The sequence below is a fragment of the Hippopotamus amphibius genome, chromosome 15, assembly GCF_030028045.1.
Source record: "Hippopotamus amphibius kiboko isolate mHipAmp2 chromosome 15, mHipAmp2.hap2, whole genome shotgun sequence".
Classification (NCBI taxonomy): domain Eukaryota; kingdom Metazoa; phylum Chordata; class Mammalia; order Artiodactyla; family Hippopotamidae; genus Hippopotamus; species Hippopotamus amphibius.
The window spans coordinates 6876063-6892379 of NC_080200.1; the positions used below are offsets into that span (position 1 = coordinate 6876063).

Genomic DNA, 16317 nt, shown 5'->3' on the forward strand with positions numbered 1-16317 from the left:
GCTGGCGGCTGACATGGGGTTCCATCACAAGGACTCCCACCTCAAAGTCTAGCAAGGTGCCAGCTCCTGTGCCACCTTTCCCTGCCCCTCTTTTCTCCTTTCTGGCCTTTATCCTTGAGGGGCGAGATCTTGGAGGCGGGGGCTGACCCCACAGATTGCCCCCAGTGTTTGATGGTGGATCCACTGTGTGGTACCCATGAGAAGGGAAAGAAAAGACAAGAAGCAGGAATTGCTTTAAAAGAGGGGCTTTATGTGGTCTGTGTACGTGGTCAGACAGGAATCTGGGCAGTTCTGTGATGGCCAAACTGGGATCCAGGGCTTCTTGGGTTAAGAGGTGGCTGGGCTGGTGGGTTGTCCTGGGTCCCCACACCTGTAGGCCTTATCGTCCCCCGGGGAAAGGTTGGTTATCCAGAGGATCTGCCGAGGAAGGGTGACTTCCAGTGACCCTTTCCCCATAAGCAGCCTCTGGAGGAGTGGGATGGGACCTCACCCCCTCCCAAGACACTGGAGTCCCTTCCAGTCCACCCTGAGCTTCCACATACATACCCCAGGAAGCGACATCGTCATACACCTCTGTTTCCCTGGTTGAGAGCACAGTTAGGTCAGTAAGGGTCACCCAGACCCACGTTACCCCCAAATCCCCCACCCCATCGGGGTCAGCACTCACAGGGGCAGTAGAGCTGTTCTGGGCACATAGCCATCTGTGCAGAGAGAGAGCAGGGGTGAGTGAGTTCTCTGTCCTCCCTGGTGGTTGGCCCGTCTTCCCGAGGCTGCCCCTGTGGGGTGACTCACACTTGCCCTTGGTGTCCCGGCAGAGCATCTCCTCCTTGTTGGTGAACTCAATCACCTCCAGGATCTCCCCACGCCGAATCCCCAGGTGCTTGCCACCCCCACGACGGGTCTTCGCATTGGGGTCGATCATCATCCTTGTCTGAATCACAATCTCCCCCTCAAACTGGGGTGGCAGGGGTGGGGGAGACGTTAGAGTTTTTTTGCTCTTGCTGCCACCCCGAGAACCCCTGGCTTCTCTCTGAGGATGGGATTTGTGGGGCCTTGGTCAACCGGGGCTGAGCCCACCCTTCCAGGGACTCTTGCTTTGCTTGGGGTTTGCACCTTGAACTTCTTCCGGAACTCCCGCTCAGCTTTCTCTGCTTTCCGGATCTGCCTCAGAGACTTCAGGTCCGTGGGCGGCAACTGCTGTGGCTGGGGGGCCTTCTCCTTCCTGAGTCCCCCAAGGAATTGGGTGCTCGTGAGCAAGACCTGCTTCTCAGGGATCCCCTTTTGCTGTCCTCCCAGAGCTCAGCCCCACCCTGTCCCACTCCCTTTGCCCTCTGGTACCTGGGCTCTGGGTCTTGTGGTGGCCTCCAGAGGGGTTGCTGGGTAGACAGCACTGCTTCTGGGAGAGTCAGAATGCTGAGTTAGGGCAGGGACCGTTGGTTCGGCTTCTGGATCTGGGGGGCCTGATCTTTCCCTTGTCAGTTCTCAGGACCTTGGTCCCCCCGCCCCACCCAGGCCTTTCTCATGGGTCGTGACTTCTAGTAGATTGCCTTTAACTCCTGCCACAGGCCCAGTGTGGCAAAAGCTGTTATCACTCATCTCAGCTCTCCTGATGCTTGTCATCCCAAGTTGCTTGCTGAGGAGGAAGTAAGGGTTCAGAGAGGTAACACAGCCTCCCCCAGGTCACCCAGCTGTAAACGGTAAAGGCAGGATTTCTCTGTAGGCTTTCTGAGGCCGTTTCGTGCCTGCCTCTTAGAGCAGGTGGGGTCCTGGGTATTGTAACGAGATCTGGGTCAAAAAATAAGGCGAAGAAAAATATTTCCTAGGAGCAAACGAAGTGGGCCTCTGAGGAGGGGGGCTGTTGGGCTGGGGTTCTCTCCTGGCCTGGCTGATGATGAGACTGGACTGTGAGGGGTCTCCCAGGTGAGGGCCGACTACCCCGCAAACGACCAGCTTTGCTGGTGTGAGCCCTGCTGGCCAAGGGTGTGACTTACAGTGAGAGCCTTGTGAACGCCAGGTGAGCAAAGGATCCAGAACCCAAAGCCCCCCAGCTTTTTGCAGTCAAGTTCAAGAATGACTTGAAGTGCCGCTCTGGACATTTCAGGCCATCAGACCCTTCCATCAGGCTGCCCGAGGGGCAGCTGCATGGTGCCCTCCCACCCCTGCAGGCACTGAGTTTGCCTCCAGCCTCAGCCTCGCGTTCGGGTAACAGTGCCACCCAGAGGCTGCCCAGGCCAGAGATGGTCACCCAGCTGGGAGCCGTCTTAACTTCACCCCCGGGCCCCTACAAACCTGCCGCAGCTGGAGAGCAGAGCCCTGGGCACCGCAATGGGGGGAGACCCTGGTGCCCTGTGTCCCCAGCTTCCTGGCAGTGTGATCCTGAGAAAGAGCTGGGCCCGGCCCCTCCAGAGGAGCCCCCGGCTGTGCAGCGAGCCTCTAGTGGAGCCACCACTGCGCCGAGTGAGGCAGAGAGTGGGAGGGAGAAGCCCAGAGTCCTTCCAGTCGGGGACAGGCTTGGAAAGGGCAAAGCTGCCTCTGGGACAGTCACTGAGCCCCACACAGAGATCTGGGGAAGCATGTGGTATTGGGTCGGCATCTTGAAGAATGACCGGTACAGAATGGAGAGGCGGTTGGTTGTCCAGCGCCTGGGACAGTGTGCAGAGGTGGGGATGTGCCGAGTGGAGTTGGGGTTGGGGAAGGGGTGGGCCATGCCTGAAGAGCTGCTAGAAGTGCAGTGGGCGGATGTCCACGTCCACATCCCCAAGAGTGGCTCCCCAGACCCAAGCCGCAGAGCCTAACTAGAGAGGAAGCAGGAGGGGCCCTGTCAGGAAGCTCTGTGCTAACAAGGGTGTTGCAAGCAGCCCCTGGGGGAAAGCACAGGAGAAGCAGAAGGGGCCGGGGAAGGAGTCGTAGCTGTAGAGGCAGCAGGCTTTGGAGAGTGGGCTGGTGAGAAGAGAGCAGTAGCGGGGATCCCAAAGGCACCTCTAAGGAAACGTTACCCTGCCTGCAGGAGACCCTTCCAAAGACAGGGCCGGGAAGCAGCCTGGGAGCTCCTGTGCACCGGCTTTGTAACCTGGGGCAAGTCACTTCTCATGTCCTTAAGCTTCTACTCCCGTAAAACATAAAACGGGCAGGACACTGCTTTGGGGGTGAGGTGCTGGCATGGGAGCCATTTTTGGGGGTGAGGTTGGTGAAAGCATTAGCCCTGAGCTGGGCCTGCCTGGCCTTCATCCTGCTCTCCAGCAGCAGAAGTGTGGAAGAAAAGAGAGAAGAAGGGTCTTTGGAAACCCAGAGCACAGAGAGAGATTTGCCTGAGACTGCAGACCTGGAGGGTCAGCTACACCCCGTCTCCAGCCCCTGCCTCTGAGTTCAGGCCTAAGTCCTGCCTGGACATCCCTCAGGCACCCCCAACACCACGGGTCTTGGATGGAACCTGACACCTGTCCCTTACTCAGGGTTGCCTTCACTCCGCACCCTGGTGCAGGCTCAACATTTGGGCCTCATCCCTGTCATGAGCTCGCTTGCTCTCCTCTCCATGTCTTCTGCCACCTCCCTGGGACACACCTCTGCCCTGGTCACACCGTGGCCCGGCTGCTGGCCTCTGGGCTGCCCTTCCTCACACTGTTCCGCCCTCCAGGAGCTGGCGGGACCTTTCTGTAAGGCCCTTCCTCCTTTGCTTCCTCCCCTGGCACTGCTTTCAGTCCTTCAGGGATGTGGATTGCCACTTGGCCTCTCGCTAGCAACATGGCAGAACACGCCCCTGTGAATGTTCCCCAGGTGCCTTGACCGACTGGTCTGGCTGAGGGCCCAGCCCCATCACCAACAAACCTCTGCCCTTGGGGCTGGGGCTGGAGTCAGCTGTGGGCTCCACGTCGTCGTACAGCTCGTAGGCCTCATCTGGGTCCCTGTGGGGATACCTGAGATGAGGATCTCCTTCGGTGCTGTGACCCGTGCCTGCGCCCCCTGACTCCCCACACTCACGGTGGGATGTCTTTGGGCTGTCGAGCCTGGAAGTGGAGGCCGGCAGAAGCTGCGGAGAGATGAGAGCAGAGGGAGGGAGGCGGACACTGCCAGGGAGTCTTGACCCCCTCCTTTCTGCCCGGGCCACCCTCACCCACCTGTGCTTGCTGCTGAGGTTCTCCAAAAGCTCTGGATGTCCCTGGGGCCTGGGGGCAGTGGGGGCTTGGCTGGAGGGGGGCCCAGGCTGCTGACCGAGGGCAGAGGCCTCCGCCGGGGTGGGTGGCCAGATTTGAGGACCGGCCTCGAGCCTCCACTGCAGGCTCGTGATCTCTGCTGTCTGGCTCCAAACCCTGGGCTGAGGAGAAACCTGGGGCTGGAGCCTCCCATGGCAGTGGGCAGTGAGCTCTCTGAACAGGAGCCAGGGAGTGGGGGCTTTCTAGGGAGGTCACCAAGGAACTCAGACTGTGGGTGCTTCTTGAGCAGAGAACTGGGATCAGGCTGTGAGAACTTGCGGGGTGGCCCCTGACCCCCGGGCTGCAGAAACTTCTGGGGGAGCAGGCTGAACTCGGGCTCCGAGGATGTCCTAGGGAGGTTGCCCAGCTCAGGATTCAGGGGCTTCTTGGAGAGGGCTTTGGACTCGCACTGCCGTGGCCTCTTGGGAATCACACTGACTTCGGGCTCCGAGGTCGTCCTGGTGAGGTCACCAAACTCAGGCTGCGGGGGCTTCTTGGGGAGGTCACTCCGCTGAGGCCGTGGGATCTTTTTGGGAAGAGTACTGAAGTTGTGCTGTGAGGAGTGGGGGTGGGGCTCTCCGAATTCAGGCTTTGAGGGGGGTGTTGGAGGGACCTCACTGGACTCGGGATGCAGCAGGGACTTCTTAGGAAGATCACTGACCTGAGGCTGCGGGGGCTTTCTGGGGAGCACACAGAACTCAGGCTGCGGGGGCTTCTTGGGAAGAGTACTGAAGTTGTGCTGTGAGGAGTGGAGGTGGGACTCTCCAAATTCAGGCTTTGAGGGGGGCGTTGGAGGGACCTCACTGGACTCGGGATGCAGCAGGGACTTCTTAGGGAGATCACTGACCTGAGGCTGCGGGGGCTTTCTGGGGAGCACACAGAACTCAGGCTGCAGGGGCTTCTTGGGAAGAGCACTGAACTCGGGCTGCAAGGGCTTCGGGGTGGCCTCATTGGGCTCAGGCTGCTGGAACTTCCTGGGGAATGCACTGAACTTGGGCTCTATGGGGAGCCTGGGGGTGTTGCTGAGCTCAGGCTGCGGGGGCTTTTGAGGGGCCTCTAGTTGTGGGAGCTTCTTGGAGAGTTCACTGGACTCAAGTTTGCAGGGCTTCTTGGGTAGATCAGTGAACTCGGGCTGCGGGGGCTTCTTGGGGTGCTCGCCTAGCTCAGGCTGCGGAAATCTTTTGAGGAGTTTGTTGAACTCGGGCTTCGGGGATTTTTTGGGGAGTTCGCTGGTCTCGGGCTGAGAGGCCTGGAACTTTGCTTGAAGGCTCCGAAAGTCCTGATGACTCCCCTAGGGGACATAGAGTCAGGCAGGGACTCATACACACGGGGGCCTTGGAGGGACGGACGTGGGGACGGGTGGACATGGTCACGGACACGCATCCCCTTCCCCTGGCTCCTGTTCACTTAGCTCCTCTTCCCCACCTTCTGCCCTTGGCCCCGTTTGTTGGCAATAGAGTCCCATGTTTTTGTCTCCAACCCCACCCCCGCGTGTCCCAGGCTCTCCTACCACACCCTCTGACCTCGCCACTTAGGCCCTGGATGCACACCCAACCTCACCCCTCCAGACCTGGGCTCCTGGGGCCTGTGGCTGCCATAGCCCCACTCCCAGTCAGTGGAGCATCCCTGAGCTCCTCCTTCCACCCCCCACCCCCATGTTCCCATGCCCCCAGGCCCTTCTTTTCTCATCTCAAAATACATCTAGAATCCAACCACTGGTCACTACCTGCACCACTGTCCTGGCCCAGAGGAACCCGCCCAGGGGAGGCAGCATCCTCTGTTGCCTGAATTATTTAATAAGCTCCTCCTTGGTCTCCTGCCCCTCTCCCCGCGCCCTGACTCCATACCCCCATCCCTGATCAGTCCCCCCACAGCAGCCAGAGGAGGCCTGTTAACCCTGAGTCGGCTTGCACTCCTCTGCTTCAGGTGTGGCCGTGTTCTTTCATTTCCCCACAGTGAAAGCTTAAGATCTCACGAGGGACTTCCCTGGTGGTCCAGTGACTAAGACTCTGCGCTCCCAATGCAGGGGGCCCAGGTTCCATCCCTGGTTGGGGAACTAGATCCCACATGCATGCCGCAACTAAAGATCCCACATACCACAACTAAAAATCCTGCACGCCACCAAGTAAAAAGATCCAATTGGAAACAGAGTTCCCACATGTGCGGCAATGAAGATCCCGCATGCCGCAACTAAGACCCGACACAGGCAAATAAATAAAAAATAAATAAATATTAAAAAAACCCCAAAATCTTACAAAGGTCCTTAGCAACTTGACCTCCCCTACTCAGTCACCTCCTTGGCCTCCCCCTCCCGCTTACTCCCCCTCCCCCATCTCCTGCCCTCTGCCTGGGACACTCTCCCCACCCAATGGCTCTCTCCTCCTCCTCCTCTTCCAGGCCTCTGCTCCTGTATTCCTTATTAGAGAGGCCTTCCTCCCAGACCACCCTAATTAAAAAAAATTGATTCCTCCTTCCCAGTATTCTCTATCCTTCCCAACCTGCCTGAGTTTTCTGTTAATTAGTACCTGCCACCTTGTATCATTCTATTTATTTTACTTAATACTTTTTTTCTGGGGGGGGATGCCTCGTGGCATGTGGGGTCTTAGTTCCCTGACCAGGGATCAAACCTGCACCCCCTGCCTTGGAAGCGCAGAGTCTTAACCACTGGACTGCCAGGGAGGTCCCAATACTTGGTTTTTAAAGGTATCTTGACTATTTGTGGGTATTTTTGTTTTTTGGTCTTGGTCTCTCTTTACTCCCCCTTCCCCCAGCCCCTGTGGAACTTCAGCGCCACAAGGGCAGCAGCTGGTCTGGTCACTGCTGTCCTCCCCGTGCCAGGCATGCGGGAAGATGTGCAGTAATGATTTGTGGAAATAAAGACTGTACAGGACACAGAGACGGGCATGTGCTCAAAGCCACATCCAGTCTGACCATCACGTTCTCAGGTGGATGCACATGGAGAGACACTGGGAGACCTGGAGGCAAACGTGGTCTCCCAGGCCCAGACACCCGGCTGACGGTCAGGGCTGCTCACCAGCACTGGCAGGCAAGCCCCCGAGCCTGGGCACATGCACCGCCCCAGGGACACGAACTCCGTCCCAGCTGCCGTCCTGACCGGCCCCACACCCTTGGCCACAGACACAGGAGACACACAAGTAGGCCAGGCCTGCTCTGACCGACAGGTTGCCCCAGAGGTAGCCCTGCCGCAGGCCCCCAAGCCCGGCTTCACTGGGGCGGGGGAGGGGTAGGACCTTATGGACTTTGCGCTTGTCTGGGCCTCACTCTCCCCTGATCCAGAGAACAAGGAAAGGTGCCTGGGGCCTGAAATGTCTCTGTGAAAGCCTCCCCCACCCGTTGGGTTGGGGCAAGGCTCCCAGGTGACCCAAAGGGCCAGAGAAGTCTGGGTCAGCGGGTCAGGCCCTGTGGAACTGCCGGGGTGGGGGATGGGGGCCGGGCAGCGGGTGTATGACCCACTTTGTCACCCACAGGAAGGCCCTGCTGCTCACCCTGGCTGCCTGTGACCAGGTTGCTATTCATGGGGGGAGGGGAGTCATCTGGGCAGTCCCACCTGTCCCCCTTCTAGTCGCAGCCTCAGCTGCACAGGCCCCTGGGAGCCTGAGCTGTCCCAGAGGTGGGTCCTTGCTGCCTCCTACCCCTGGGCATTTGTGTCGGTAACCACCTCCCTGCCCCTCTGCCGCCCCACTTTGGGAGTGTGCCCTCCAATTCCCCACCCCATGGCATCCCTTGCCTCTGGCCAGTGGGGGGGCTCTCCCAGGGCTTGGGGGCTCACTCACCATGGCTGCAGGTGGGTGACAGGCCACAGGGTGAGTGGACCTGAGCCGAGGCCGCTGCCTTCAGGAAGTGACTGTAGCTTCTGCTCCACGGGCCCCACTGCGGGGTGGGGTCTGCTGGCCAGGAGGGGAAGGCAGAGGAGGAAGGGGAGGAGGCGGGGACAGCCCCAGCCTGTCCTCAGGTCCTGTCAGGCGCGTCTTGAATTCCTGTCCTGCGCTGTGCTTTGTGCATCATTTGTCCGCAGACTCTGCTGTCCCCCTCACTCCCACCCCGTGCCCTGCTGTGTGCCGACCTCCCGACTCCAGGGAGGACTCGTGCCCTGAGGACCTCCTGCCAACAGAGGCAGGCCAAGGCCAACTCCAGCCAGGGCTTCCGCAGGAGGGGCGGGGTAGTTCTCAGTGGGGAAGGGGCACGGTCAGCTCTAGGCCAGGATACCCAGGAGTCGAGGGAGCCTGACGGGTGAGGCCCTCCTGCTGGCTCTTGTTGCCTCAATCTGCCTTCCTCATTTCACCACTTCCCTGCAGTCTGACTTCCAGCTCTGAGCAGGACTCAGGACTTCCCTGTTACAGAGGTAGATGTAACACGGGCCGAGGGCCGAGGTGGGAATGCAGATTTGGTGGTGGGTGGGTGGGTAGTGTCCAAGGTTCCCAGAGGGCAAGAAAACAGGAAAATAGGGACAGCTGGGAGGCCAGCGGAGAGGGGGCAAAAGTGGTGGGCAGGACCAGAGCTGTGAGGGTGGGAGGCTGGGCCAGACAAGGGAGACCCTGATCGTGGGGCTCAGTCCTCAGAAGGTCAGTGACACTGGGCTCATAGAGAAAGGGAGAAAACACCCAATGGGAGAGTGCAGAGCCCTAATTTCTCAGTTTGGCGACGCCATTGGGATCCCTTCAGGAGTTCACAAAAAGAAACGCCTGGAGATTCTGCCTTACTTGGTCTGGGGTGTGGCCTAAGCCTGGGGATTTCTTATGCACCCTCAGGGGGATTCTAACGTAGAGCTGAGGGGCACCCGTGCCCGCGAGTCAGCCTGAGACCCCAGTAAAGTGTGGGTTGTGCCTCAGGTGGGGTCTCAGATTCTGAAACACCCCAGGTGATGCCCAGACTGCTGGTCCAGGGATCACACATAGAGTAGTGAGTTTCCAGAAGGATCCAGATGAGACAGCGACGGAGGCTGGATGCGGCATTCCCAGCAGGAGCCCTTCCTTCGCCTCTGCCACCAAGGCCACAGACAGCAGTCGGCAATGACCCTGCCTGTGTGTCTGTTTTAAGAGCACCGCTTGGGGATTCTGGAGCCTCTGTGCCTGTGTCGCTGGCCCTGAACAGACAGACATGCTCTCTGGGTCACATTCCTGGATGTGGGTCCCCCTCTGAGTAGGAGTCCTGGGACTTCCTTGGTGGTCCAGTGGTTAAGACTCCGTGCTCCCAACGGAGGGGGCACAAGTTCCATCCCTGACTGGGGAAGATCCTGCATGCCTCGTGGTGAGGCCAAAAAAAAAAAAAAAAAGAGTAGGAGTCCTGGGATACCGGGGATGAGGACGTCTGGGTTCTGGAGAGGTTCAGCCTGTTCAATGTGAACCTGCAGTCTCTGGCCAACCTGCCCCCTGTGGGGTGGCTGTGCAAGGTGGGTGCTGCCTGGACACACTGGCCCCTCATTCATTCTCCCTTCAGACCGACTCCCCTGGGCGCCCTCTGCTGGGCAGAACCAGGGCCCTAAGAAGACTCAGCTTTCAGGCATCCTGGAATTGGGGTGGTGGTGGAGGGACCCTCCGTGGGGAGGGTCATAGCTTGGTTGGCCAGAGGGAGGTTAGGGGCTGTAGGAACCCAGAAGGGCTAGTGGGAACAGTAAGACTTCCCAGACAAGCAGACGATAGATGGACATGACTTGGGCAGGAGTGAGGGTAGGAGGCAGTTTTCAGAGTAACCTAGCTCTCCAGCCCTCAGGGCAATTTCAGCTTGCTCCAGAGGGCAGCGAGAGGCCCAGGGGGGTACTGTGGACCCACTGTGCCCATGGGAGGGGCTGTTTCATCTGTGTGCGTGATGGGGTTGGCGGGGTGGTACCTGGACTGAGATGTTGGCTCTGGGTCTTTCTGCGAAGGTCCTGACAGACTGGGAAGTGGCACTGCCTGGATTTGGGGATAGCTGAATGAGGGGTTTGATGGGGAAAACTCCTGGAGGCTGGGGTACCCTGGTACACTGGAGACAGAACACCAAGCCCTGGAGATGCAGGAAAGGGTGGGTCTAGGGCCATATTTCCAAGGGTGTCTAGGGGCCTTGGAAATCTCCCCCTTGCCCCTCTTACCATCCTCCCCATGCAGGAAAAGGGGAGACTGCCCTTTGGGCCTTGTTGCCCGGGTTTTCTCATCAGTGGTAACTGTGCCCCGAGTCCAGGGTGGTACAGAATCAGTGTGACCTGGAAGCGGGCCTGGCTAGAGTCAGGGCTCAGTGAGTTTACCCTCCTAGCCTCACCTCTATCTGTAAAGTGGGCCTCCTCTCCAGTTTCTTGAGAGGGTCCCAGGCAGCTGGCCACAGGCTTGGTGGCTGGAGGGATGTGAACTGCTAACACTTCCCAAGCCCCCTCCCTCTCTCCCCGTTCCTCTTTGAATCCTCACAAGAACTCCAAAGGGTGAGCCTTCATGACACCCATTTTAAGGACTAGGCAAGTGAGATGCAGAGAGGCGGCGTCTTCCCCAGGATCACCCAGTCGTGGTTCCAAGGCTTCTGGCTGAGAAGGGGGCGGGGAACTCATGGGGGCCTCAGGGTTCCCTCATGGCCCGTCTGGCCCTACAACTGTTGAGAGTGACAGCCGCCTCAGTGGGGTCCTGGAGGTGCTGGCGGAGTAGACCCCTGGCCTGAGCCACCTGGGCCTCAGCTGCGATGTCATCAAGGACACTGGAGCCCTGAAGCCCCTTGTGAGGCCAAGGGCGGTGGGGCAGGCAGGCAGGCAGCCTGGCTCCTGGGTCCAGGCGGGATAGGTCCTAAGGGTGCCCAGATCTCGCTAGTGCCCTTCCCAGCGGAAACAGAAGGGCCTTTGGAACCTGGAGCTGTTCAACTTTGAGGCGCCACAGCAGCTGCGCTAACGGGAGCAGGTGTTTGAGTCCTTACCCCAGCTCGGCTACCTGGACGGTGATTCCGAGGAGGACTAGGGGGGAGGATGGTAAGGGGGGACAAGGGGAAGATGTGGGGCCTGGGGACTCCACCCAGGGGGTGATGAGTGTCTTGCTGGCCGCAGATAGAGGACAACTCTGATGACCTGGAAGGTGGAGGAGGTAAGGAGTGACACAGGGTGGAGTGGGGCTGGGGACTTGGTCCTTGGGTTCTTGCTCACAGGATGTCTATGTTCCCCAAGGGGAAGAGGAGAGAGATGGTGAGTTGGGTCGTGAGAAGAGAAGGTGGAGAGTTTCAAGATGGGGACTTATGGGCTACTAGGAGAACAGGATCTTCATCCAGAGAGCTGAAGGGAGCTGTGGGAGTACTAGGCGGGAGAGGGGCACAATCGGAAGAGACCCGTTTCCACGGTTGAGGCCTAGGCTAGGGGACCACGGGGTGGAAAGGAGCAAGATGCAGGAGGTAAAGCCCGGCCCTGAGGGGTGGCTGCCAGCAAAGCGTGGGACTTCCATACCCTGGAGGCTTGACCCTCAGGGTTCTGGGGACAGCAGTGTGGGACAAGATTTTGAACCCTGGACCCAGCCTGACTTCCCAGGAAGGAAAAGAAGAGGACCTATATGGGGGAGGGGTGAGAAGGGAGGGAGCCCAGGCTCTCCAGGGCTGGCCTTGACCCACCCTCCTCCTCAGAGCTGGGGCAAGGGAAAACAGGCAGCTGAAGATGAGAGTCCAGAGGACAGCGAGGAAGAGGAGCATGACGATGAGGCCTGAGCCCCGACCTGCCACACAGTGCCCAGCCTTGGGGGCCCTGGCACCACCCTTCTACTGCTGGGATTGCCCCACCACCCTGTCACCTCCCTGAGAGTCAGCGCTGGCCTCAGGATCTGGGGGCTCCAGCTGGGCGCTGCTGACTCCTGGGACTTTTTAAATAAAACTGAAAACTTCCATCTCATCTGGTTTCTGGAAGTGGTGGGACAGGACAGAGGGCCACCTACAGCTGTCCCAGTGTCGAGGTGACAGGGGAGGTGGGACAAAGGGCTGTGAGGGGAGGCCTGCCCCCTCCGGAGGTGGGAGCACATTGGAGGGACAAGGGACCCAGACACAGCACAGGCGGACTCATCTGCCTCCTTTATTGTCCCCCTACCCCGACGATCGCAGGCAACCCCTACAATTACAAAACTACCCACAGCCGACCCCCAACGCGGCGGGGTTCAGAGCGGCGAGAAAACCGGACACTCCCCGTCTGGCAGCAGCGGCGACACCTTGGGCGCCAGCGGACCCGGGTCTGGGTGGGGCAGAGGAGGGGACGCCTGAGCCTCGGCCCCGCCCCTCGCCTCAGGGCCCCCGCCCTCCCCACCCGCGCGCTCCCGGGCCTTACCCGCCGGCGCGTCGGGGCGCGGCTGCCCGGGCGCCGGGGCCGCGGGGGCGATGGGGCGGTGGTCCTCCAGGTGTAGGGTCATGGCGGGCCGCGAGGCCGTGGAGAAGGCGCACTGCATGCACGAGTAGCGGCCGCGCGTGTGCTCCCACACGATGCGGCTCGGGGCCGCGTGCCCTGCGGGCAGGCGGGACCCCGTTAGCCCCCGGCCCTGGGCGAGGGTGGGTCGGACCTTCCCCCGCCTCCCCATCAGCTCCCGGGCGCCGGGGCTCTGGACTGGCTGATCCGTTTCTCTCGGGCGTTTCCCCATGTATTTGGGGCACTAAACTTGACTTTGCCGCGTTCCCCTCTCCCATCCTCTGAACCAGCGTAGGGGGGAAGGACTCGGGAACCGGGCGCGAGTTTTACACGGAAACGCCGGCGCAGATAAAGAGCAGGGGCCGTAATTTTAAGGCAAAATCCTGTATTTCGGGGGTGGCATTTCTGGCCACCTGGGAAGGGAGTGGGCACCGCTGCCTCCCAGTTTCCCCTACGCCCCGTAGGGCGCAGGAAATAAATCCCCTCCACCCTCCCTGGTGATCACCTGCACGCACCTGAGGGCGCATCGGAGCCGCCCTGGGGTCTTCGCGGGCTGCCGCCTGCACCTGCGGTAAATGGGCGGGTCAAAGTCAGAAATTAGAGTGAGCCCAGCCCACCCTTCAGGCGGCCCTGTCCCCACACTCACCTTGGCTCTTTTTCCAGACGGCAGCGCTGGAGGCGGGCGGCCCGGGAGCGGCAGCCAGAAAGGGGCGCAGGCGTGGGGGGCTTAGGCCAAAAGGCGCGGGGTTCAAGTAGGGCAGGAAGGGCCCGGTGGGGGCAGGGGCCGTGAACGGCTCGAGCAGCGGGAACTGCAGCCCAGGTGCCGACGCAGGGTCGGACTCCGGGGGGCGCTCAGGCGCCGGTGGCTCCTTGTCGAGGGCCGGGGGCGGTGGCGGGGCGGGGCTCTGCGCATGCTCCGCGCAAACATGCAGATGCTTGAAGAGCGAGCGGTGCGTGCGGAAGCGCAGAAGGCAGTTCTCACACCTGGGGGCGGCACAGGGCTGGGCTGGGTCTCTTGGGGGACGAGGGAGGGGCCCATCCGTCGTAACCTGGGGGGCCGCCGCTAGAGGGTGGTAAGGGAGCCTAGGCCCAAATAACAGATCCCCCGTCTGCGGGGGAGGAATTTGCCCTAACATCCCCCTACTGTGGTCGCGACCCTTCCGGACCTTCCAGGTCGGAGCCCTGGGAAGATGAGGAAGAAGTCTCAATTGTGACTTAAGTGATCAGTTTTCCTCTTGGGACGTAGAGGACTGGGCAGAGCCGCGCCTCATATGTCCCCCCAACCCCTTCCGAGCCCCGCCCTCGGGGCCCCTGGGACTTGCTCTAGCGACCAGTCTCTCTTCTGGGCAGAAAAGGGTAAGGGTTGCCGTAGGTCACGCCCACTTCCCCGACCTAACCCCCTTGACCAGGAAGGGAGAAAAGCCTGCACCCCTGGTAGCGGCTGTCAAATTAGTGGTGGGGGGAGCTGTCTGGGGGTCTCATCACCGAGCACCAGCAGAGGTCGGGGTGGACAGGGTCTCACTTGAAGTAGCGATTGGGTTTGTAGTGCAGCTTTCCGTGTGCCACCAGTTCCTGCATGTTGGGGAAAGTCTCCGTGCAGCTCAGGGCGGAACACCGGAAGAGCTTGCCTGGCAGGGCAGGGATGAAGGACAGAGGAGTGGAGTGGGGAGGCGAAGACTGGCCCGGAGGCTCTGCCTGCCTCCCGCCCTAACCTGCCTCCCCACCATCTACCCTGGTCCTACCTTCCAGGGACTGTGTGGGTGGGCAGTGGGTACGCAGATGCTGTGCCAGGTCTCGAACGCTGGGGAAACTGAGGCAGCAGCCAGGGCTGGAGCAGGGTATCTGCTTCCCTGCGGGATGCACAGAAGGGGGAGGAAGGGTCACTATCCCTTCTCCATCCATGCTGTCCAGGGCTCTGCCCCAGAGAGGCATATATGCGGCTGCATTACCCTGAGGTTTTCTCACTGGGGCCTTTACCCTCTGCCTCCCCCACTAGAGGGTAGGGGCTGAGTTGGCCTGGCTCCTCATCGTAGCCACAGCCTGGCATACACTTGGGGCCCAGGAAGTGGTGATTCCCTCTACATGGGTCCCAAGTTTGGAGATACTCTGTATTCTTCACTTCTATTGTTCCAGGCCTGTGATCCCCAAGAAGGCCCCATCACAGGTCACCTGGTGGTGGGCGTCGTCTGGGAGGCCGCAGGTCCTCAGTGGTCCCAGAGACAGTGCTGGTCGGGCCAAGGCTGGGTCCAGGGCTAGGATGGCCACTGTCTGGGGCTGGGGAGGCACGCTGCTGGGTCCCTGCAGGTCCCCCACGTTCCCACACTGGGGGTGTGGCTGCCTGGTCAGAGCCTGGCTCCTCCCCCATGGAAGAGGAGGTGGCTACAGCAGCCACAACTGGGGACACCTCCTTGTTGGTCTCACTGGAGCTGGGCTCTGCAGTGGCCGGCATGTCCGGGCTGGGCCCCGAGGGTTCCTCCTCCTGGTGGAAGGAAGAGGTGGAGAGAACCACTCTGGGCCCAGGGTCTGCCTGGGCCAGCCAGGGGGAATTCCTCCACCCCACCAAGATCACTGGGCATTCCTGAAGCAGCAAATACTCTGGAGACGTCACCCAGTCAGCCCCCATCCTAAGGAGTGGCAGGGGGTTGGGGTGGATTTAGCTCCTGCCTCCTGTGTCCCCATGCTCTGGGAGGGAGCTGCGAGGTGTTCCAAATGCAGAAGGTTGTATCTTTCTAAGAACCTGCTATATGAAAGAAGCAGGCCTTTGACCCTAACTTGGAAAGATGGGAGACCCCGTACAAGGCAGGGGCGTGGCCCAGAGGGAGTGGGCGGGGTAAAGGCGGGGCTCTGAACTGCGCGCGGCTAGGAAGATGCTGGAGGGGCCAGAAGTGGCCAAGTGGGTTGTTTGAGGACGGAGATATATCTACCAGCCGGGCTCGGGCTGTGCAGGCGAATTGGAGGTGCTGGGGCCCCAGACGTATAAAGATAAGGGGACGGTGCCCGAGCCCTGTAGGCGTGGCCCAGTCGAAGCCAGGCCCGGAAGTAGGGGGTAGGGTGCTCCCCGAGTGACAGCCAGCGGCGGGCGAGTGCCCGGATGTGGGGGCGGGGTCGGCCGGCGGCTGTGTGCTCTACAGGGCCGCTCCCCGCCAGTCCCCGCTGGTTCGCCGCGTCCGCGTCCCCGGCGCCGCGCTCACCATCCTCGGTCTGGTTCGGCCTATTGTTCCCGAGGCTCCGGCGGCTCAGGCTAAGGCTGCGGCGACTCCTTCGGCGGCCGCGGGCTCACGATCACGTCAGCGCCATTTTTCGTCTCCCAGCTCTCGCGAGAATGGGGGCGGGGCCTGCGCACAGTGCTCCGCGAGGAGGAGGGGCCTGAGATCCGGGATTGTCCCGGACTGCTGAGAGTGTGCTGATGCGGATTTGCAAGCGGAGGGCAGTCATAGGGTGCACAGATTCTGTACGCAGAGATTTAGGAGTAAAATCTTGAGGGGCCTCTGTGTTCTCCTCTGCAAAATGAGCATCTTCATCCCCTCCCGTCCCGTCACCATGCCTCGGGATACGGGATAAACAGCGGTTCTCTTTTTTGAAGAGGTGGTGTTTAGAGGGCCGCCTCTTTGGAGGGAAATTGTCAATGGCCGTAAAAATTTTCAATGCATTTAGTTCTGAAGTTGGAATGGGTCTGTTGAGAGAGCCAAGTGCGGGAAGCAAGCTAACTGTCCGTCCTCAGGACACCGGAACGTGTGTAGCCTAGGGATGGAGAGGTGTGTGTTTTCAGGAGGTTGGATGGAG

General features: G+C 60.5%; 1 protein-coding gene across 11 annotated transcripts; it reads right to left on the minus strand.

The window, feature by feature from the left end:
* Nucleotides 1–235: 235 nt before the first annotated feature.
* LOC130837192 (zinc finger protein 414) lies at nt 236–15851 on the minus strand. 11 transcript variants are annotated; one of them, XM_057710001.1, is made up of 11 exons: nt 12460–12470; nt 7985–8095; nt 4116–5481; nt 3979–4027; nt 3826–3902; nt 1339–1396; nt 1114–1222; nt 793–955; nt 668–701; nt 547–581; nt 236–417 (listed from the first exon to the last, which is right to left on the minus strand). In XM_057710001.1, exons 2-11 carry the CDS (start codon nt 7985–7987, stop codon nt 380–382), a joined length of 1932 nt encoding a protein of 643 aa, XP_057565984.1. In that variant the 5' UTR covers nt 7988–8095; nt 12460–12470; the 3' UTR covers nt 236–379. The 11 variants fall into 11 exon arrangements, 9 of the variants coding, with proteins under 9 accessions (XP_057565984.1, XP_057565992.1, XP_057565990.1 ...); XM_057710009.1 differs by lacking the exons at nt 7985–8095; nt 12460–12470 and having other exon boundaries at nt 4116–4312; nt 4852–5271; XM_057710002.1 differs by lacking the exons at nt 236–417; nt 547–581; nt 668–701; ... (3 more) ...; nt 3826–3902; nt 3979–4027 and adding exons at nt 13040–13100; nt 13181–13518; nt 14057–14162; ... (1 more) ...; nt 14704–15013; nt 15726–15851 and having other exon boundaries at nt 5208–5481; nt 12460–12633.
* Between the last annotated feature and the right edge of the window lie 466 nt (nt 15852–16317).